The following is a 24,905-nucleotide window of genomic DNA, read 5'->3' as shown; positions in this document are numbered from 1 at the left end:
GAAGATACAAAGGCTTCTTGTTCTAATAATACAATTTTTTGGTTCTCTGTAACTTACGATAACATTTATCATATTTTTGAGTCCTCGAGACTATGTTGTTACTTATTTAATATAATTTAATGCCACAAATGTATTTTCAACTTGTTTTTCTTTTCTGTTGGATAAACACTCTGTTCTGGATTTGTTATCTCAATGCAAGTTTTGTAATGAATTAAATTCATTAGAAGCTCCTTAGAAAGATATATACATCCCCCAGATTTTGCCTGTAAGTAGATATTCTCAACTAGTAAAGGAGATTCCAAATTGGTCAACAATCCTTCAGATAATTACTTGATAAATAATTAATAAGGGTTTCTAATAAATCTGATTCCCAAATGTAATTCAGTGCCTCTCTTTTACTTGCTTTCACAGAGGCCTTTACAAAAGTCCAGGGAAGAGTGAATTAGGATGGTTGTTACATGAGTAAAGGGGATAGATTTGAGAGATGTTTCAAAAGTAGACTTAACAAGACTTGATTGAGAATTGAATATATGGGTGAGAAAAAGTGAGCAGTCAAGGATTTAAGTTGTAAATCTGAGTAACTACAGTGATTGGTTATGTGGAATGAAGGAAAATGAGGAATTGAAAAGACTTTCGGGTATGAACTTTTCAAAAGAAAAAAGGGAAGTTTGCTTTTGGGGGGGTTTTCCCCACTTAATAGTATTTTATTTTTCCCAATTACATGTAAAGATAGTTTTCTACATTCATGTTTATAAGATTTCGAGTTCTAATTTTTTTTCTCCCTTCTCTCTCCTCTCTGCAAGACATCAATCTGATAAAGGTTACACGTGTACAGTCACATTAAACACATGTCCACTTTAGTCAAGTGAAAGAAGAATCAGAATAGAAGGAGAAAATCAAAAGAAAGGGGGGAAATGGGGAAAATATTAGGCTTCACATTTTCTAATTGATAAATGGTCAAAGGATATGAACAGACAATTTTCAGATGAAGAAACTAAAACCATTTCTAGTCATATGAAAATGTGCTCTAAATCACTAGAAATACAAATTAAAACAACTCTGAGGTTCCACTACACATCTTTCAGATGGGCTAAGATGACAGTAAAAGATAATGATTAATGTTGGAGGAGATGTGGGAAAACTGGGACACTAATACATTGTTGGCAGAGCTGTGAACTGATCCTATCATTCTGCAAAGCAATTTGGAGCTCTACCCAAAGTGCTATCAAACTGTACAAACCCTTTGATCCAGCAGGCTCTACTGGGTCTGTATCCCAAAGAGACATAAAAAAGGAAAAAGAATCTACATGTGTAAAAATATTTATGGCAGCTCTTTTTGTAGTGGCAAGGAACTGGAAACTGAGTGGATGCCCATCATTTGGAAAATGGCTGAATAAGCTATGGTATATGAATATTATGGAATATTATTGTTCTTTAAGAAATGATCAGTAGGATGATTTCATATTGTAAAATTCTGCTATTCACTTAAATTTTATGAGAGTTTATCCCATTCACATTCAGAATTATGATGACCAACTCTGTATTTCCCTCCCATCCTATTTTCTTCCTTGTATATACTTTTGTTCTCTCTTTCCACCCTATCCTTACTAGTGTTTTTCTTACCACCCCAACCGCTATTTTATCTTCTATCACCTTTCCCTCTTTTACCTTTTTCCCTAGTGTTTCTGCCCTCCCTTTTATCCTGTCTCTCCCTTTCCTTTCCCCTTTCTCCTTCTTTATAGAGATAGATAAATTTCTATACCCAACTGAATAATTAAGTTATTCTCTCTGGAGCCAAAACTGATGAGATCAAGCTTCAGCAATGCTTACCCCTTCCCTTCTTTCACTTGATTGTAATAAATCTTTTGCACCTCTTCATATGATCTCATTTATCCCATTATACATCCCCTTTCATCTTCTCCTGGTACAGACTTTTTCTACTTCTTAATGGCTTTTTCTTTGATAACATCACATCAGAGTCCATTTACAATTACACCCTTTGTCCATATGATACCCCCCTCTGTCTGCCTCAATGACAGAAATAATATGTATTTTCCCACCGTTTACCTTTCTGTGTTTTTATTTTTTTATTTGTAGATTAAATTTTTTTAATTTATAGATTAAATTTTTTGTTTAGTTCTGTTTTTTCAATAGAAATGATTGAAAGTCTCTTATTTCACTGAAGATCCATTGCCTTCCCTCAAAGATGATGCTGAATCTTGCTGGGTAGTTAAATCTTGGTTGTAATCGTAGATCCTTTGCCTTCCAGAAGATGGTATTTCAATCGCTCCAATCCTTTATTATAGAAGCTGCCAGATCCTGAGTAATCCTGCTCCTTGATATTTGAATTGTTTTTGTCTGGCAGTTTGCAGTATTTTTTCCTTGAAATTGTAGATCTGAGTTTTGCAACAATGTTCTTTGGGATTTTCCTTGTGGGATCTCTTTCTGAATGTGATAGATGGAGTCTTTCAATGAGTATTTTCCCCTGTGTTTTAGAATATCTGGACCATTTTCCTTTATGATCTCTTGAAGAATGCTAATCCAGGTTCTTTTTTGGTCATGGTCTTCAGGTAGTCCAATAATTTTTAAGTTTTCTCCTCTAGATCTATTTTCTAGGTCAGCTGTTTTCCCAATGAGATATTTCACATATTCTTCCATTTTTCATTCTTTTTAGTTTGTTTGATTGATTCCTGCTGGCTTATAGAGTTATTAGCTTTCATTTGTCCTGTTATAGTTTCTAATGTGTGATTTTCTTCAATTATTTTTTGTATCTCTTTTTTCCATTTAGTTAATTCTATTTTTGAAGGTGGGTGTTTTCTTCAGTATATATATATTTGACCTCAGACTTGTAATAGTTGTATGACCCTGGACAAGTCATCTAACCCTAATTGCCTAAAAAAGAATTGCTGTCATCTCAGCATCAGTTCATTTCAGTTCAGTTTATTGAACTAAAATATGTCAGCTCTTGGCCAGATGCTCTTTATATCCTCCACATAAGTGATTTTATACTTAAGGCTCCTATTATCTCCAAGATCCAAACTCCAAACTCTTATGTGTGTCATATAAAGTCCACTTCCATATTTTCAACTGTCTTTAGACATTTTAACTCATCTTTACCTCAACAGATCAAAAATTGACTGATCTTTGCTGATAAATACTTCCTTCTTCCAAATTTTCCTGTTACTCTAGAAAATATTACCATCCCAGTCTCCTAGGGATCATCCTTAACTCTTCTCTCTCTCTTCCTTCTTCCTTAACTCATCCAGTATTTTGGCAAAGCCTGTTGATTTATCCCCTGTAACATATCTTATATAGCTCTCCTCCTCTCTGAAATTGCCATCACTTTAGTGCAGGCCCTAACCATCTCACACTTGTACTACTCAATAGCAAGCTGGTGGATCTGCTCCCTTTATTCTTTTGTTGTTGTTGTTTTAAGTTTTTAACTTTTAAAATATATACATAGTTTTCAACATTTACCCTTGAAAAATCTTTTATTCCAAATTTTTTTCTCCCTCCCTTCCTTCCAACCCCTAGATAGCAAGTAATTCCATATATATTAAACATGTGCAGTTCTTCTATATACATTTCCACAATTATCATGCTATACAGAAAAAAATTAGATCAAAAAGGAAAAAATAAGAAAGAAACAAAATGCAAGCAAACAACAATGAAAAGAGTGAAAATACTATGTTATGATCCACATTCTATTCCCACAGTCCTGTGGGATGGCTCTCTTCATCATAAGACCATTGGAACTGGCCTGAATCACTAAACTGTTGGAAAGAATCATATTAATCAGAATTGGTTATCATGTAATATTGATGTTGCTGTGTACAATGATCTTCTGGTTCTGCTCATTTCACTCAGCATCAGTTCATGTAAGTCTCTCCAGGCCTCTCTGAAATCATCCTGCTGATCATGTCTTATAGAACAATAATATTCCATAACATTTGTATACCATAACTTATTCAGCCAGTCTCCAACTGATGGGCATCCATTTAATTTCCAGTTCCTTGCCACTACAAAAAGGGCTGCCACAAACATTTTTGCACATATGGATGAATCCTTTTCCCTTTTTTGTAATCTCTGGGATACAGGACCAGTTACTCTGGGATACAGATACAGTGCTCCCTTTATTCTTTCCCCATATCAGTCCATCCTCCATTCAGTGACCAGAGTGATTTTCCCAAAGAGCGGGTCTGAGTTACCCCCCATATTCAGTAAACTCCAGTAACTCCCTATAATCTCCTATCACCCAAACTCTTCATAACCTACAATCCCCCATCTTTCCAGTCTTCTTATACTTTATTTTCCTTTACATCTTTGCATTCAGTACACTGGAAAAGCTTCATCTTTTAACTCTGGGCATTTTGCTCTGACTGTTTAATGTGCTTAAAATGATTTCCTTCTTCATCTTTGCCTCCTGACTGCCTTTGTGTCCCACTTAAAATTTCAAATTTCTACAAAAAGCCTTGACCAACCCCCTCTTCATTCTAGTATCTCCCTTTTATTGATTTCTTTTTTATCCTATATGTAGATTATCTGTATGATTTGCTTTTTGTTTCCCTCACCAGATTATGAGCTCTTTGAGAACAGGTACAATCTTTTTTGCCTCTTTTTGTATCCCTCCAGTTTAGTACAGTGCCTTGACACATGGCAAGTAGTGAGTGGTTATTGTCCTAGGTAACTGGAGGGTAGTGTATTAATTGAAATGGTATTTTGGAAGAGGGTAGGTTTAGGGAAGAGGATGGATTTCTATTTTAATTACATTGAATTTGAGGGTCTGATGATTAGGACATCCAGGAGGAAATGTCTGGAAAGCAGTTAGAATCTAGCTCCTGGATTTCAGGGGAAAGATTAGAGGTAGATATGGTTAATTGTTGTCTTTTGTGCTTGAAGAGGACATGATTAAGTTGGAATCGAGGTTCAGTGTGTCCATCTGTGGCTGATCAGACCAATATGAGCTCAGAAGGCTCTACCATAGGGTTGAGCACAGATAGTCCAAATGAACCTTTAGAACAGAGGTGTTTCATATTTTGTGCACTTTGTGTACACATGAGTGATTACAATTCTGCTTTGCTCATAGAGTACAACGTCTTTCTTTAATACAGGCATCCATGATGGGCAGTCCTAAGCCAATGTCTTCCATGTCTCATTTCAGAGAAACATGTGAGTGCTTGCCCCATAGTAGGTCCTTAATAAGTGAGTATTGACTAACTACCAGCTTGTTCCAATCTACATTTCAAGCCTTATTATGTATAATTCTCCATTGTTCACTCTGCAGTTCAATTAGAATCTTTTTTTTTTTTTTTTTTTTTTTTTTTAAGCATCGTACATCATAACAGGTAAACTGGCCTATAGGGGACAGTTATTAAAACATTCAATGATTTAGCCTGACCGGTTCTGGTAATCTGAAGGAAAGCTTGGCTGAGCCTGGCTTTCTGCCATGTATGACTCACTGATGAGTCACATATTGCAGTATATAATGACAAAGAGTCTTCTCACTGGCTGCTGAGTGGGAAGAGCTGATGACTCGAGATGTACAAAAGGAAGCTATTGGGCTCTTCCAGACTCTCTCCTTTTCTGGCAATGAAGCATGTTTCATCTATATACCAAGAATTGGGTGGGGGAAGAGGTAATTGTTCTTTCTTCCTTCTGGGCTCTATATAGCAATAAACACATGGCTTTCTCTGTCTTTTGTGTTCCCAGTCTTAGGGGGAGTGAGTGTATCATGATAAATGTGTGTATAACCTTATTGAGACCTAAAGGTCCTAGGAGACTTGTAAATAAAGAGAGTGACTACCATCAGGAGAAGAGCCATGTTTGGAATTGATCAGATTGATCAGTAAAATGTAAAATGTCTGATGAACATGTTCTGATGGATTCTACTAGACTCTGAGAGGATTTTTAACAGTATTTATAAGCTGTTACTGTATCTTGTTCAGTTCATTCTATCATTACTTTTATGTTTAGCATTTGTTTCTGGGTGGGTATAATCTATTTGTTCCATATTTGATTTATGTTGGGAAACATGGGATGTTGGGATGTGAATTTTTTGAGGAGCTAAAGAATGTGAAAAAGAGGTGCCTAATTCTCCTAATTGGGAATGGCTTCCTAACCACTTGAACCTAATTAAAAGGTACGTTTGTATTCAGAAACAGGAGGGATGGATACCTTAAACCTGTCCAACTGATAAGAATAGATGGGAAAGTGTTCCTACTCCACCTTCTTTGTGCTGTCAGTGACTATCATGAAACCTAGTAACTAGCAATCAGGCTGGTAGATCATGCAGATTGCCCCAGAAAATAGGAAACAAAAGCTAATAGATACTACATGTACTCCTTATCAAATGAAATAACATGTAAAAGAGCCATGAAATATAAAAGTGATATATAAATGCTGTCTATTTATCCATTTAGCTATCTTAAAAAAATGAATGTTAAAAATTATTTTTATATGTAATTGGGAAAAAGTTATGTAATAAGCTTATTATTGTTATTTTAAATTAATTAACATTTTAAAATGAACTTGCTTTAATTTCTCTTTCTGGATCCAGTTGGAAGTGGGTAAAAAGAGACAATTGTTAAATTTTCAGGGTGATTTTTGGAAATTGTCAAACACTAGGAACTCGATTTATTATTTTTATTGGTTGCCTAGGCTTAAGAAAGTAAGGAAGAAAATGTTAGTGATGGAGATTAACCAATTGTAAAATATTTACCATTAAAACCCACCTAAAAGCCACCTAAACACATGTATAATGGGTATCCTATTGCTCGTCTTCTCAATAGTTGGAGCTCAAGAGAATGAGAGAATTTGGAACTCAGAATTTTTAAATGAATGTTTAAAATGTCTGAAGGGATGGAGAGAATTTAGAACTCAAAATTTAAAAATGAATGTTCAAAAAAACCAGAAGGAAACGCATCTAAAAACACGCCTGTATCTGTTTGTGTTTCAGAAGGTGAAAGCTTCAGAATTCCTGGATTAGATGGATAGGAACCCAACCTCATTCCCTTAAACGCTTCGTTCTAATAGCGGGAGGGAACATGGCTCCAAGAGGCGCCAGCAGGAGGCGCGGCGCTCTCGCAGCAGCTCTCCCCGCTCTGGGCGGGGCCTGAGCGCCCTTCTCTCCCCGTCGGGCTCACTCCGTCTCTCCCTTCCCACCCCTCCCTTCGCCGTCGCCGCCGCGGCCGGGTCACGTGACTTTCCGCGCATGGCGGCAGCGGTCGGAAGCTGCCTCGGGAGCTTGTAGCCCGGGGTGTGGGGTCTGGTGTGTCCCTGCGTCCCCCCTCACCCCTCGCCCGCCCCTTCTCTGTCCTCTCGCAGCCCGGCCGGCGGAGCGGGGATGGCGGAGCGAGGCCTGGAGCCGTCGCCGGCCGCCGTGGCGGCCTTGCCAGCCGAGGTGCGGGCGCAGCTGGCCGAGCTGGAGCTGGAGCTCTCCGAGGGTAAGAGTCCGGGGCCGGGCCGGGGGGGAGAGGAGGAGGAGGAGGAGGAGGGAGGAAGGAAGCCAGCCGGCCGGCCGCGGGAGGATGGGCTTTGGAGGAGGAAGGCACCTGTCTCAGCTCCCCCTTCAGCACCGGGAGCAAATTCGTCGCCCGGGCTGCCCCGGGAGGACTTCCTCCCGGGGATGATGCATTTTTGCTGTCGTTTCATTGTCTCCCCGAAGTGGCAGCAGGAGGAGGGCGAGGAGGAGGGCGAGGGGGAGAGGTTTCCTTCGGGCCGGGGCTTCCCCTTTTCTGCCCCCCACCTCCGGTTCGAGACAAAGCTGCTGCCCCCCCCCTCCCCTCCCGCTAGGGGCGAGGTAGGTAGGGCTGCTGGCAGCTTTCCCCGAACTCTTTGGAGTGAACCCCCGCCCTCTCCTCCCCGTTCTGAAATAGAATAATAACGAGCAAAAAAAGCCCCAGCCCGCGGCCAGCTGAGTAGTCCGCGGCCGTTCTCCTTGCTCTCTCCTCCGGACGCGTACAGGGTGCTGTCCGTCAGTCCGTCCCGTGACAGGACCGCGACAGGACGGGCTCCCTCCCTCCGGGTCCCTTCCTTTCCGGGGGGGGGGGGGGGGGTCCGGCCCCCCGGGGGGGGGGGGGGGGGGATTCAGTCTCCACTTGTGATGCTCCGAAAGACGGAGCCGCTGCTCAGGACACTTGAGCTTGTCACTCTTTCTGTGGACCCCTGCAGTAGGAGAGAAGCCTTGTGTCTAATTTGAGGGTAGAGAGGAGGCTGCGAAAAATCAACCACTGTTGTCCCCAAAATAAGTGCCTTGGATAACAATGAGAGAACACCGTGCTGTGTTGTCTGCATGTGATGCGGTTGTGATCATTTCCCTATAAAGTTCCTGTTTGTATCAGAGGCTGTCTCTGTAGGGACAAAACTCGCATTTTTTTTATTTACTGTGCACTTCATCGCTTCAGTGCTCCCATTTTGCTCTCTTTTGATGGACAGTCCTTAGAATCTGCATCTTTCAGGAACAAAAATGATGGACAATTGGAATTGATGAAGGTGGCAGATTCCCAAGTGAAGAGAGTCCAGGTTTTGGTTACTTTTGAAAGAATTGGATATAATGGAAAGCAGGAAAGGTAATATTGGTATCGAAGTCTACTTAAACATGGGGGGAGGGGGAAATCACCTATTATCTTTTAGTCTGCCCAGAAGAAAATGTCCCTTAGATATTTTTTAAAGCCCTGTGAAAAGTGTGACATTTGAATGAATTGAAAAAAATTAAACACAACAAAAACATTTAAGTACCTCTTCTCATAAGAGCTCTTGGCAAGGTACTTAAAGGGAGACACAAAGTGCCTTCCTCCTCTTATTCCTAGTTTATTCAATATACATCTTGTTTCTACATAGTTGTCTGCATTTCCTTCTCTCCCCCCCCCCCCATTTAGATTGTGAGTTCCTCCAGAACAGGATTTTTTTTTTTGGGGGGGGCTTCCTTTGTATCCCCAACACAACGTATTTCCTGGCACATAATAGCTGTTTAATAAATGCTTTTTTATTAAAATCCTGGAGAGGAATTTTGTTCACTTAATTTTAAAGTTATTCTTCTACATGTTTCACTGAAATTAATAGGGTATTTCTATGGAAAGCTTCATGTTTATGTTCTGACCTTGTCAGAAGCCCCCCAAATTTTTTGTACTCTTCTATGAGAATACTGAAAGCAGAATTTAATGTCCAAAGATAGTTTCTTTGACATAAATTTTCTCTGTGAAACATTATAAAAACAAATGGATTTATTTGGCTATCCATTCCGCACATGGAAAGTGTCGTTTTTCCCTACACAGTTTTGTTATAGAACCAAATAAGGTCTTACTACTTAAGGGCTATATATTTTGTTGGAGGGAGGGGGTTGCCTGACATCAAATGTGAAGATTACAACCCTTTATACCAAAGTATTTGTTTTCATGATTCACTGTGATTGAACAAGTTGAACGAGCCCTTTTGCTTCCCTTCTTTGTTTCGTAGAACCTTAAAATCTTCTGGTAAGACCTGCCAGAGATTGCATTAGGCCAATAGAGTCTTGGATATGTGTCATTTTCACTTTACAGTGAAGCATTGAAGCAGGGTTTAAGGATTTCAGCAATAACTGATTTCAGAGTTTGTGAAATTGACTTCATTTTTATAATATCTTAAAATAGAAAATCTTAGAGAATATGTATTCCAGCCCTCTTTACTTTTATAAACAAGACATTGAGTATTTTGAATCATTGAAATAGAAGGGTTCAAAAAACCTACATATGTTTTTGTACAGAAGGGAAATTCAAGATTCCTTTTATTGTATATCTACTTTGTGCTTTGTCTCATTCTCTGATTACTTGTTTACATTGGGTTTCTAGAGATAATTTTGAATAACTTCTTAGAAAACTCTCAAGTGATTATGCTCATGCCTCTCTTTTTCAAAAAGTGTTAATAGCTTACAAACTGTGAATTGTTAGGCTAAAGTATTTTTAATGACTTTAGCTACACAGTTTGCTTTCTTATGAGGCATGTTATGGGAGTAAGAAATGGTTAACTAGGTACTTTGACCTTTTTTTAAGCTTATTTCAGGCGAATAAATATTGTTTCTTTCTTTGTGTTTATATTCCTTATAGCAGTGGTTCTCAAACCTTTGTTCTCAGTATCTTCATGTTAAAAAACTATCAAGGATCTGTTCAAAAAGTTTTTGTTCACATGGGTTATTTTTAGAGCTATTTACTATATTAGAAATAAAAAATAATTTTGAATTTGTAGCCCCCAACAATTATTTGGACTACACTTTGAGGACCACTGCTTTATAGTATAGTGCCTGTCTGGCCCATAGTGGACTGTTAATAAATAGTTGCTGACTTATTGATTATTCCCTTAGGTAGCATTATGCCACAGTTATTCCAAATAGCATATCTTTTGGCTGGGGGGAACTATTCAGAAGATTTGTATTTTCTACAAATTCTAATAATTCTGTATTTTCTACAAATGTAAGTGTCAGTCACAGAAATTGAAGAAAAGGTAGTGTAGAAATGTGATTAAAAGAGCTCATCTCTAGTTTATCTTGCTTAAAATACCACTCATAGCGTGGAGATGGGGTTTGTTTCTGAGGAATGTGAATAGTTTAAAAAAAAACAAAAACCAAAAACACCACCCCAGTTAAATGTTGGTAGCATAATATTCTTGCTATTTTAATCATACTGTGGAGGACGAATTTTATTCCAATAAAATTTTCTCTAATGTGTTTTTCCAAATATCTTTTGATTATCAGAGGAGAGAAGGGGGACAGATAGAGCATTGGGCCAAGAGTCCAGAAGACTTGGTTCAAAACTGCTTCAGGAACTTAGTTATGTGACCCTGGGCAAGTCATTCAGCCTCTTTTTGTCTCAGTTTCCGAAACTGTAAAATGGGGATAGTGATACTATCTACCTTCTAGGATTGTTAAGAGGATGAAATAGAATAATAATTGTAAAGAATTTAGCCTGGCATGTTTTAGAATTGTTTATTACTTTCCCTTCCCTCTCAGTAATATTTCTTTGACATCATTACCCCACTGACTTCTCCAAGGCTAACCCCTATACAAGTACCCTTGATTTCTCCTCATTTCCCAGTTGAACTATTTGAATAACCTTTTAATTAGTTTTTCTTTCTAATGTTTTTCTTTTATCCCAACTTTCACACAGTCACAAAGTGACTTCGGTGTCTGATCACGTCTCTCTGCCTTTAAAATTCTTCAAAACATGGTCCCACCCCACCTTTGCAATCATATAAAATATAATACTACCCTTCATATGGTCTAAACAAATTGTTATTCTTCCTGTTTCTTCAATACAATACTTTGTCACTTGTTTTCATACTTTTTGTTGTGCTCTCTATCCAGAATCCCTCCTTAGAATTCATTGTGTCCTTCCAAACTCTGCTAGGATGAAACCTTTTATTGAAGCCTTGTACATAAGGAATATGTACCTGGCTGTCCTTCCTCATAAAAATTAACTTGGGCTTTTTTTGTATATATTTATTCCTGCCCATGGATATTGTTTCCCTGGCAGAGTTTATGCTTCTGGAGGCCAGAGAATATATATATATATAATTTTTTTTTTAAATTTTATCTCTAGCACCTAATACTGTGCCTGCCCTTTGTAGATACTTAATTGTTTCTTGATTAATTGTATCCTTTTTTTAGGATGTGCTATAGCCTATCTGAATTTCTTGTTGAATGGTATATACCATTACATTTTTCTGTAACTGATTTTTAATTTAGACTTTGGTCATAGCTTAAATCAACAGAATAGTTAAATATCAAGCATATGTCTCATTATTTGCTGCAAAGTGTGTAATCTGGTCATATGATATTTAGTTTGTTTTAAACAGCTGACTAACTAGATTTGATGATAGAAGTTTGACTTGCTTTCACACCAAAAGCAAAAGCTACTGTTGTGAAGCAGAGAGTTTAGAAATTGATGAGCTTTTCTTAGATGAAATAGCAAAAGGTGGAAATGAGATGAATACAAATGTTATCATTGGAAATCAGTTGAGAAATATGACATTGTTCTCTAGTTTTTGTGGCTCACTATAAGTGCCACTGTGGCATGAATTTTGGTTTGATTTTAGGTCTGACTTTTTATTTGGTTGTTTTCTCGGCCTTTTTTTTGGTCTGTTTTCACAGTCTATAGTAATAGTGTTCACATTATGTAGTACTCAGGATAAAATTGAATTTTCATTTGGTGTCAAAGTACTTCTTTATGAAGTACCTTCCAAATTAGTTGTTGACCATACATCAGGGGAGTTTACATTTTTATTTCTGATAAGATGTGAACTTAAGCTATTCACATACATGTCATTCCTAGTCTCTGAAAAGCCTATGTAACAAAATACTTTGGATCCAGGAGATAAATAAATAAACAATTTTTTGGGGGAAAAATACTTACATACTTTAATGGGTCTGTCATCTTCTTGATATGGATCTTTTCTCTACAAAGCTAGATGGCAAATCATTTATGCCTTCCTAGCCTATGGGATTTATAGCCATGTCTCCAAAATTCTTCCATAGAGGATTTTCTAAGTGCTTTGGATACTTCTTAATATTACACAAAATCCACAAACTACCAGGGACATTCATCTTTTCTTTCTTGCTCTTGTTATCTAAGAAGTTAATTTCCTTCTCCACTCGTATATCCTCTTTATATGTTTTTTATACTTAACTGAAAATTCTGTTGGTATTTTTTTGCCTTATTCTTCTTTGCACTACCCTTTGGGTTACCTGCAGTTCTGATTTTTTTGTGATTGTGTGTTCTGTGATGGGTGAGAAGTAAATGTGGAATTTAGATGTTTAAAAGATGTTCTTTGGAAGTAGGAAGCAGTATCTTGAGATCATTGAATAAAATATAAGTATATAGGGTGTCTACTTAATTACTGGTAGTTTTCTTAATAATAATAACTTACATTTATATAGTACTTTAAAAATTTTGAAGCACTATATGCGTCATTTGGATCTCACAACATCCTTGTAATGTAGATTCTCCAGGCTTGTCCCCATTTTACAGATGAAGGGAGACAAAGGTGAGTGACTTGTCAATACTCGCATATCTATTGAGTGTCTAAGGTAGCTTTTAAACCTCAATCTTCTAAAGTCCAAGTTTAAGATTGTGCCAAGCTTGCTTCACAACGAGTTTACTATTTTTTTATATTATGTCAATACCATTGTGATGTTTAAGCTATTTATATGTTTTCTCTTTAATACTGATCCATTTCCTTTTCTAATTATACTTCTGTACCCTTCTTTTGGGAAAATTATTATAGGTAATTTCCTGCAGTCTGCTTATAGTTTCTGAGGTGTGATATAAGGTAGGTAGTGATTTACTCATTGAGAAATTGAGAACATTGAGGTAGGAATATCATCCATAGTTTTCTAACAAGTAATTTGAAAGCAGAGTCTGATTCCCTGGTTCCCTTTTACAATACTCTATATAATTGTGATCAGGTTGGTTCTCTTTGTTGTTTTTTAGATTGGAGAGATCTAAATAGTTATTAATCTATCTTTGATAAACCATACTTTTTTGGAAGAACATCTTTAATGTAAGATTGAGTTAGATTTCCTTTGGTTAAGACTATGTCATTGACCTAATATCTAAAGGAAAACCATCGGATTATATTGTGTAATAGAAAGAAATGGAGCTCTATGATGAATTAAAATTGACCTAGTCTATAAGAACTGTGAAAATAAGGAAGTCAAGTTTATAGTAAGATGAGGAAATGGTTTGGAAGGAATCAGACCATGAGCAAGAGAAAAAAAAGATGTTAATTGAAAATGCCACATAGCCCTATCATGGCTATCAGATATATTCTCTTTTTTTTAGCTTTTTATTTTCAAAATATATGCATAAATAGTTGTCAGTATTCACCCTTGCAGAACCTTGTGTTTCAAATCTTTTCTCTCCTCTTTATCCCACTCCTTAGACAGCAAGTAATCCAATATATGTTAAAGATGTACAATTATTTTATACATATTTCCACAGTTGTCATGCTGCATAAGAAAAATTAGATCAAAAAGGAAAAAAAATGAATAAAAAAAGCAAACAAACAACAAAAAAGGTGAAAATACTATGCTGTGATCCACATTCATTTCCCACAGTCTTCTCTCTGGATGCAAATGGCTACCTCCATCACAAGTCTATTGGAATTGGCTCAGATATATTCTTATTATGTGACTATAATTGTGGGCAGGGTAATTGACAATTTTGTGGGCTGATTAGTGTATTGATTTTGTTGTGACATTTTCTTAAGACTGCTGGAAGACTTTTTTTTTTTTTTTTTTTTTTTTTTTAGAAAAGTTTTCCTTTTTATTTATTTATTTTTTTTTAGCTTGCCTTATTGTAATCTGTGGTGAGTGTTATGATATATAAACTACCTATGTAAAGTATAGAACATGTATACTCTTGCATTGATGTGGGTGTGTCCTTAAAATATATATATTTTTCTGATTATAGATGAAATATTGCATGGGTTCATTATCTTGCTGGGTATAATAATCATAATTTATTATAAAAAGTAAGACCTCATTTTGCCTTCATTTGCTCCTACTGGTTTTTAGTAACCTTGATACTTTTCCCATTTACACAATTACAGAAAGTTTGTGAATCTAAGCACAGTTGCATAATGGTCCAGAGCAAGAAAGTGTACCTGAATATATTTTTTGTAACATCTGGATATTCCTGATCCTGTAGATAAAGAATGAGAGTCTGAGTTAAGTATTATCACTTTGGGCCAGGAACAGTTTAGTTTAATTTTACAAAGATAATGGCTGGTAGACTTGGAACATATTAGAAAAAACACAACTATTCTGATGGGAGAAAAACAGTCCAAAGATGACAATGGGTAGGACACTAAAATGATAGAATCTTTCACAGAAAGGGATTCTCCCTTTTCGTGTTTGAATAGTCTTTTAGGACTTATATAGCAACATCCTTCCTTTTTCCTTTCTACTATACCATATTTCTATGATCTCTTCAATAACAGCTCAGAATTTATCTGGAGTAAATGCTTGGCCAGTGCCTAACTACTTGCCTAGTGTGAGGAATGTGGGATAAAGAAAAGTGAAAGGTGATAAAGTATAGGAAATCATCTGGTTTGTGGAAAAGTGCTGTAGAATGTTTTTCATAAATTCTGAAGAAATCATCATTACTCCTACTACTGTAATAAGATTTGCTATATAGTGGGGTAAGAGGGCCTACTTATGAGAACATATATTGTTGTCATTGACTACAGAAAAACATCTAGGTACATATTACATATTAAATTCAAATTTCAGGCTATAAATTGTAAGGTCCAATTTTCTTTTAAACAAATGTATCAGATTTTATGTTTCCAAATGTGTATTGCCCCCTTCAAATTAGCCATTTAGGCAAGTGAAGTACATTATCTCAATAATGATGCAGTTTGTCAAAACGTTTTTGAAACTCTTTCAGAGGTTCTTTAAGAATCTGCACTGTCTTTGTGAATATTTCAACATGCCAAATCTTTCTCCTTTGAAGGTGGATTTGATTTTTGAAAATGACTCAAAGTCATTCAGTGTCAAGTCTAGTGAAACAAGATAATAAAGGTGGATAATACTGGTTTTTCCTCAAAATGAAGTGTGACTAAAAAAAGAAGATTGAATATCTTTTATGACTCATATGCTAACTTCCAAGTCAGTTGCAAAAGAGGAATTCCAAAAATGTTCTGACTATTGAAAGATAATTCATTACATGACATGTAAAGCTCCCAGAATAATTATTTTGAAGTATAATATTGCTTTGAATATGTTTTAATTCTCAATATTTTATAGAAATGTCTGGTCCAGAATTTCCTTGAAATATTTGAGAAAAATAATTAGCTGATTACATGGTTGAAGGATTTACTCACTCCTTTGCTTTTATTGCATTCTCTTGCATTGCTCTTCTAAGTTGTAGTCTTCATTTGTTGAAGGTAGAGGTTGCCTATAACTAGTTTTTGGATCTTGTGAAATTTAATTACTTATACTTTTTTTGTCTCATTAACATGATTCCTAAAATGCTTCCTTTCCCTCATATAATCATAGCTATCTAAAACAAAGCTGACCTTTCCTGATTCAATATTGAATCTCCAATAAGCATTCAGTGAGTCACTAAACGTTTTAAAAATATATTCTATGATGGGTTGTGCCAAACACTAGGGATACAAAAAGAAGCAAAAGATAGTCCCTACCCTCAGGGAGTTTGCAATCCAATACAGGAGACTATATGGAAACATTTATATACAAAGTAAATTATATGTAGGACAAGTAAGAAATAACACTAGGTACCAGGATTAAGAAAGCTTCCAGTAGTAAAAGATGTGATTTTTGTTGTAGTCTCATGCAAAATCATAGGTTTTGATATATCTTGGGGGGAGCATAAAAAAGTAAATGGGAATTTGGGAGGAGTTTGGTAGAAGCCTACATTTAGGGCTTCAGAAGCCTAGCAGATAACACAGAAAAATATTTTATTCAGATTTTACAATTAGGTACTGTAAACACCCTAAAAAAGAAAAAGAAAAAATTAAGACTTTTCTATAGTACAAAGGAAGGGCCAAAAAAATTTATGTGGATTTTCCAAATCTCAGGGTCCTGCACTTCTAACTTCCCTCTCACATGTGGAAGGGATAACTGTTAACTCTACTATTTGTTTTGTCACTTAGTCATGGGCTGTTTCTTCTCTACCAACATGTACATAATTAATGAAGGAGGTAGAACAAATACTCATTCTCTTTGATAGTTAAGGAAATTGAAACCTTGAAAACAGTAAATATGTGGGTTTTGAGTGCAGGTCTTTTGACTTCAAATCTTTTGACTTTTTAGGCCATCATTCCATCTCTCTCCTCAGTATAAACTTTAACTGAGATTGGGACTTGTACTTGCAAAGAAATTAGCATAATGCTGAATATGTATTAGGTACTCTTTAAATAACTCTTGAATAGTAAGGGTCAGGTTGAGACTTTCATTTATAGTAACAACAATAATAAAAACATAAAAATATTGAAGCAAAAATGTGATTAGACACCTTACTTATTGTTTACTTCTATTACTTGATGGACATTAAGTGAAAGATATGACCCTTGTTGCAACATTTGATCTTTTATTTCCATCCCTTCAATGGGTTAATAATCTTATATTTAGGGAAAACATAGTTTAAAATGAAATCCTTGCTTTCAAGGAGGCCTTTAAGTGATACAGTAGATAGAGCATCAGATCTGGAATTAAGTGCTTGAGTTCAAATTTTACCTCAGATAAATTACAAACTATATGAAACTGGGGAAGTCACTTAACCTCATAGGGATAGGGATATATAATAGGGATAATAATAACACCTACTTCTTAAGATTGTTTTGAGAATCAAATGAAATAATAGTTGTAAAACACTTAGCAAAGTTCCTGGCTCACTGCAAGTGCTTATATATAGTCAGTTCTCATCATTCTTGGTTCTATAAAGTACTGTAACCACTGAATTAGCAAGCATTGAACCATTGCTGTTAGGAGAAATACAGGTTATGTTCCTGTGAGCCTACTTTTTAACACTTTCCTGAATAGCCTCATCTATAGATTGGAGAATTTCTTCCTCCTTTTTCTACATGTATCTTGTTTATTCATTATCTTTGAATTCATTATAACTCATGTCTGAAAGAATCTTATCAAACTTACCTATTTTTCCCATGAGTCAAACCTCAGTCTTCTTGAGCTGGGGAAAGCTAGCCAGTGCTTTAGCACTGACAAAATGTTTTGTTTTGTTTTGTTTTGTTTTTTGGTAGGTAAATGAATTTTATTAGGTCATATAGCCAGTAAGTTTCTGAGGTAAGAATTGAACCTGGACCTTTTAAATCATGAAACACTTTCATCACAATGCCATAGTGTTATTTGGGCTTCTCTTATATGATTGACTTTTGACAGGTTCAGCATCTCTTCTTCTTCTTTTTTTTTTTTAAATTATAACTTTTTATTGACAGAACCATGCCTGGGGAATTTTTTACAACATTATCCCTTGCACTCACTTCTGTTCAGACTTTTCCCCTCCCTCCCTCCACCCCATCCCCCAGATGGCAAGCAGTCCTATACATGTTAAATATATCACAGTATATCCTAGGTACAATATATGTGTGCAGAACCGGACAGTTCTCTTGTTTCACAGGAAGAATTGAATTCAGAAGGTAAAAATAACCTGGGAAGAAAAACAAAAATGCAAACAGTTTACACTCATTTCCCAGTGTTCTTTCTTTGGGTGTAGCTGCTTCTGTCCATCATTGATTAATTGAAACTGAGTTAGATCTTCTCTTTCTCGAAGATATCCACTTCTATCAGAATACATCCTCATACAGTATCGTTGTTGAAGTATATAATGATCTCCTGGTTCTGCTTATTTCACTCAGCATCAATTCATGTCAATCTCTCCAAGCCTCTCTGTATTCATCCTGCTGGTCATTTCTTACAGAACAATAATATTCCATAACATTCATATACCACAATTTATTCAGTTGTTCTCCAATTAATGGGCATCCATTCATTTTCCAGTTTCTAGCAGTGGCTGCTACAAACATTTTGGCATATACAGGTCCCTTTCCCTTCTTTAGTATCTCTTTGGAATATAAACCCAAAACTGTTGTTATTTTTGACAGGGAAATCACTCCCCCAAAACCAAAAAACCCCACAAAAATGCAATAAATGTGGCTTTGATAAATAGTCCACCAGAAAGACACTCACTCACTGTAGGAGGGATGAAAATTATAAGGTACCTCATAGGAATCAATGAAGAGGCTCAGAAGGAGGTGAAGCATCGTTTATGAGGGACAGGAAGGTCAATTTGACTGGACTGAAATATATGTAAAAGAGTGTATTATATAATGAGACTGGAAATGTTATTTGGAATCAGACTGGAAATGACTTTAAATACCATATAGAACAATTTGCATTTTATCTGTGAGATTACAGGCAACCATTGGTATTTATTTATTTATCAGAGGAGGATCTATGGTTTAGTGCTTTTGGATATACAAAAGGATGGCAGACCAGTTAAAAGGCTATTTGTACCTGCTCAGGTGAAAGGTTGAATGAACTAAAGTAAGATAACCAATGTGAGACATGTTTGTAAACAACAGTCTTTGGCTACTGAGTTGACATTTGGATGTAGGGAATGTTAGCAGTCAACTGTGACTCTGAAGTTATGAATTTTGGTGACTAGAAGGTTCTGGCCAGAAATACAGAATTTTAAAGGATGGTGAGTGTTTGGGAAAATAAAATTATTTCTTTTTCAGACATGTTAAGTTTCAGATGCCTATAGGACATTTGCCATTCAGTTATCATTTATTAATTCATTGGACATGTGCTAAACTCTGGGGATACAAAGAAAAGCAAGAGACAGCCTCTGCCCTTGAGGAGGACACAATCTAACACAGGAGACAAGCAAACAAATAAGTACAGACAGACAAGATCCACACTGGATAAATAGGAGGAGGGCACGACAATTGGGGGGATTGGGTAAGATTTCCTTAGGTAGGATTTGGAGGAAGCCAGACCACCCGGAAATGGAGATGAGGAAGGAGAAGTCTTCCAGACATATGGAAAAAGCCTTGAACTGAGAGATTAAATATGTTGTTTTAGAAATAGCTGGAGGCCAATGTCATTGGATGGAAGACTATGTAGTGGGGAATATGCTGAATGGGCTATGGACTTGACAGACTTGTGACAGGCTGATGCAGTGATCTAGGCCTGAAGTTGGTGGCAGTCTGAAGTTGGGAGAAAAAGAGTCTTGTGTGAGAGGTATTATGCTAATAAAATCCATAGGCCTTGGCAACAGATTGTATATAGGGGGTAAAAGAGAGTGAGGAGTGAAAGATGACCCCCAGGAATTAAGGGGAAAAAAAAATCAAATGAAGGTGGCCTAGCTGTACCTGATCTAAAACTATATCATAAAGCAGCAATCACCAAAACCATTTGGTATTGGCTAAGAAATAGATTAGTTGATCAGTGGAACAGGTTAGGTTCACAAGACAAAATAAGACAATAACTATAGCAATCTAGTGTTTGACAAACCCAAAGAGCCCAACTTTTAGAATAAGAATTTATTATTTGGCAAAAACTTCTGGCAAAACTGGAAATTAGTATGGCAGAAATTAGGTATGGACCCACACTTAACACCGTATACCAAGATAAGATCAAAATGGGTCCATGGTTTAGGCATAAAGAACGAGATTATAAATAAATTAGAGGAACATAGGATAGTTTACCTCTCAGACTTGTGGAAGAGGAAGGAATTTGTGACCAAAGATGAACTGGAGATCATTATTGATCACAAAATGGAAAATTTTGATTATATCAAATCAAAAAGCCTTTGTACAAACAAAATTAATGCAAACAAGATTAGAAGGGAAGCAAAAAACTGGGAAAACATTTTCACAGTTAAAGGTTCTAATAAAGCCCTCATTTCCAAAATATATAGAGAATTGACTCTAATTTATAAGAAATCAAGCCATTCTTCAATTGATAAATGGTCAAAAGATATGAACAATCAATTTTCAGATGATGAAATTGAAACTATTTCTACCCATATGAAAGGGTATTCCAAATCACTATTGATCAGAGAAATGCAAATTAAGACAACTCTGAGATACCACTACATACCTTTCAGTTGGCTAAGATGACAGGAAAAAATAATGATGAATGTTGAGAAAACTGGGACACTGATGCATTGTTGGTGGAGTTGTGAACGAATCCAACCATTCTGGAGAGCAATCTGGAATTATGCCCCAAAAGTTATCCAACTGTGTATACCCTTTGCTCCAGCAGTGCTACTACTGGGCTTATATGCCAAAGAGATACTAAAGAAGGAAAAGGGAAGGGACCTGTATGTGCCAAAATGTTTGTGGCAGCTTTGTTTGTAGTGACTAGAAACTGGAAAATGAATGGATGCCCATCAATTGGAGAATGGTTGGGTAAATTGTGGTATATGAATGTTATGGAATATTATTGTTCTGTAATAAATGACCAATAGGATGAATACAGAGAGGCCTGGAGAGACTTACATGAACTGATGCTAAGTGAAATGAGCCGAACTAGGAGATCTTTATATACTTCAACAATAATACTGTATGAGGATATATTCTGATGGAAGTGGATTTCTTCAACAAAGAGAAGATCTAACTCAGTTTCAATTGATCAATGATGGACAGAAGCAGCTACACCCAAAGAAAGAACACTGGGAAATGAGTGTAAACTGCATTTTTGTTTTTCTTCTCAGGTTATTTTTACCTTCTGAATCCAACTTTTCCTGTGAAACAAGAGAACTGTTCGGTTCTGCACACATATATTGTATTAATTTAATATGTATAGGACTGCTTGCCATCTGGGGGAAGGGGTGGAGAGAGGGAGGGGAAAAGTCAAAACAGAAGTGAGTGTAAGGGATGTTGGGTTTTTTTTGTTTGTTTGTTTTTTTAATTTAATAGCCTTTTATTTACAGGATATATACATGGGTAACTCTACAGCATTAACAATTGCCAAACCTCTTGTTCCAATTTTTCACCTCTTACCCTCCCACCCCCTCCCCTAGATGGCAGGATGACCAGTAGATGTTAAATATATTAAAATATAAATTAGATACACAATAAGTATACCTGACCAAAACGTTATTTTGCTGTACAAAAAGAATCAGACTCTGAAATATTGTACAATTAGCTTGTGAAGGAAATCAAAAATGCAGGTGTTCATAAATATAGGGATTGGGAATTCAGTGTAATGGTTTTTAGTCATCTCCCAGAGTTCTTTTTCTGGGCATAGCTAGTTCAGTTCATTACTGCTCCATTAGAAATGATTTGGTTGATCTCGTTGCTGAGGATGGCCTGGTCCATCAGAACTGGTCATCATATAGTATTGTTGTTGAAGTATATAATGATCTCCTGGTCCTGCTCATTTCACTCAGCATCAGTTCGTGTAAGTCTGTCCAGGCCTTTCTGAAATTATCCTGTTGGTCATTTCTTACAGAACAGTAATATTCCATAATATTCATATACCACAATTTATTCAGCCATTCTCCAACTGGTGGACATCCATTCAGTTTCCAGTTTTTAGCCACTACAAAAAGGGCTGCCACAAACATTCGTGCACATACAGGTCCCTTTCCCTTCTTTATAATCTCTTTGGGATATAATCCCAGTAGTAACACTGCTGGATCAAAGGGTATGCACAGTTTGATAACTTTTGGAGCATAACTCCAGATTGCTCTCCAGAATGGTTGGATTTGTTCACAACGCCACCAGCAATGCATCAGTGTCCCAGTTTTCCCGCATCCTTCCAACATTTGTCACTATCTTTTCCTGCCATCTTAGCCAATCTCACAGGTATCTGGTGGTATCTCAGAGTTGTCTTAATTTGCATTTCTCTGATCAATAGTGATTTGAAACACTCTTTCATATAAGTAGAAATAGTTTCAATTTCATCATCTGAAAATTGTCTGTTCATATCCTTTGACCATGTATCAATTGGAGAATGGCTCGATATCTTATAAATTAGAGTCAATTTTCTATATAGTTTGGAAATGAGGCCTTTATCAGAACCTTTAATTGTAAAAATGTTTTCCCAGTTTATTGCTTCTCTTCTAATCTTGGCAAAGATAGTTTTTAACAAAATTCACCTTTCCAAAACCTCATATTCCATATTTTGCTCCCTCCTTCCCACTCTCCCTTTCCCTAGACAGCAAACAGTCTATATAGGTTAAACATGTTTAATTCCTCTAAACATATTTCTACATTCATTTTACTGTGTGAAAATAATGAGATCAAAAGGGGACAAAAACATGAGAAAGAAAAATAAATCATGCAAATAAACATTAATAACAGCACCAAAATGTGAAAATACTGTGCTTTTAGGATGAATACACTGCAGTCACAAACCTTTTGTCAGCCATCCCCTACATCGACACCATCCTGGCAGAATGAATTTGAGGAGGTTTTTCAGTAGACAAAGCCACCCACATTCCACTTCATCCTCCCATTCATCATTATATTATCCATGCATATGTTCTGTCAATAAAAAGTTATAATTTAAAAAAAGAAAAGAAAATACTATGCTTTTTTCCACATTCAGCCTCCGTTCTCTCTCTGGTTACAGATGGCTCTTGTCATCACAAGTCTATTGGAATTGCCTTTAATCACTTTGTTATTGAGGAGCCAAGTCCATCACAGTTGTTCATCACATAATCTTCTTGTTACTGTGTACAATGTTCTTTTGGGTCTACTCACTTCACCTAGCATCAGTTCATGTACGTCTTTCCAGGCTTTTCTGAAATCATCCTGTTCACCCTTTCTTATTAAACAAGAATATTTCATTATATTCATATATCATAACTTATTTAGCCATTCCCCAATGGATGGGCATCTACTCAGTTTCCAATTCTTTGCTATTATAAAAGGGGCTGCTCCAAGCATTTTTGCACATGTGGGGCCTTTTCCCTTTTTTATGATCTCTTTGTGATATAGACTCAGTAGAGACAATGCTGGGTCAAAGAGTGCAGCACAGTTATATAACCCTTTGGGCCTAGTTCCAGATGATTGGATCAATTTACAACTCTACCAATCTAAGTATTGGTTTTTCCACATCCTTACTATTATCTATCCTTATCTTTTGCTGTTATCTTAGCTACTCTGAGAGGTGTGAAATGGTACCTCAGAGTTGTCTTTCTTTGCAAGTAGAGATTTACAATATTTTTCCTATGACTAGAAACGTTTTTAATTTATAGAAGCATTTTTTGAAGCAACAAAGGTAAGAGCTCTTTCATTAGGAAATGCCCAAGTGAATTGTGGTATTGGAAAGTCATAGAATATTATTGTCTTTTTAAGAAATACAAAATATAATCACTTAATATCGTGGAAAATTATATACTTATCCAAACTTTGAACTGATCAGACTAACTAGAATAATGTAAATGGAAGAAAATAACATATGTTATTTAGAGTTATCAATAGGTTGTGCTTTGACTAGAATCTAGAAGAGAGTAGAAGCAATAAATGAAAACCTTTTATTTTAGCCTAGTAGAGATGTTTGCTGAAACTTATATTATTGCTTTTTAAGAATTCTTATCTAATTAGCGAAAACTCACTTTGTTGTATGGATGTACTTAAGAAATGGAATGATGTAATGAAAAGAAACATAAATGAATGTTTTTAATTTAATATGGCTCTGACATCTAAAAGGTAGAATAAAACATGAATTTCTTACCATAGTTTTGTGATACATTTAATTTTAGAATTTAAGAATTTCATTTAAATAGGAAAATCTCCTACTTCTGAAATTTCATAAGTAGCTGTCATAATATGATGAAGACAAAAGTTACAATTTGTACTTTTGTTACATTGATTGAGCCTCAAAATACCTCATGATTCCTTCTGTTCTTTTATCCATTGGTGAATTCTTCCAGAACTTCATTAGTGTAAAAGGAAAATCTCCATTTTTTTCCTGAGGCAATTGAGTTTAAGTGATGTCAAGATTCACACAGCCTAGGAAGTGTTAGTGGCTTTTAGTCAAATTATGAACCCTCAGGTCCTCTAGTTCCTTAGATGTCTTGGTGAATCTTATCCAGACATCCATTAGCTGCCAAAGAGGGAATATCAGTCTTTTTTTTTTGAGGAATTTCATCTTAAGTGATACCCTCCATTCACTGAGTCCTTGAAGATGAAGGGATTCTCCACTTCCCTCTTCTCTCCTCCCTCCTTCTTTCCTCTCCTATTCCTTCCTAGCCTCCCAAAAATCCTCCTCTTCTTTCTTCCTCCTTCCTTCACTTCTTACTCACTTTCCTTCCTTCCTTTCTCCTCCCTCTCCCTCTCCCTTCTTCCCTCCCTTTCTCCCTCCTCCCTCATTCCTTCTCTCCCCTTCTCCCTCCCCCCTCTTTCCCTTCCTACCCTCCACTCCTCCCTTTCTCCCC

At 36.3% G+C, this 24,905-nt stretch overlaps 1 protein-coding gene across 2 annotated transcripts in view; it reads left to right on the top strand.

Annotated features, from left to right (window-relative positions):
• The first annotated feature begins 6,984 nt into the window (after positions 1 to 6,984).
• The window catches only part of DIP2B (disco interacting protein 2 homolog B), a 196,289-nt gene continuing 178,368 nt past the window's right edge, over positions 6,985 to 24,905 (top strand). The window contains exon 1 of one of the 2 annotated variants that reach the window (XM_031937901.1): positions 6,985 to 7,442. In XM_031937901.1, coding sequence (XP_031793761.1) covers positions 7,343 to 7,442 — 100 coding nt within the window. In that variant the 5' untranslated portion in view covers positions 6,985 to 7,342. The remainder of the gene's footprint in view (positions 7,443 to 24,905) is intronic. The other variant, XM_031937900.1, reaches the window with a different exon arrangement.

The sequence above is a fragment of the Sarcophilus harrisii genome, chromosome 5 (assembly GCF_902635505.1).
Source record: "Sarcophilus harrisii chromosome 5, mSarHar1.11, whole genome shotgun sequence".
NCBI classification, from domain to species: Eukaryota; Metazoa; Chordata; class Mammalia; order Dasyuromorphia; family Dasyuridae; genus Sarcophilus; species Sarcophilus harrisii.
This window is presented reverse-complemented; position numbering and strand designations above follow the sequence as displayed.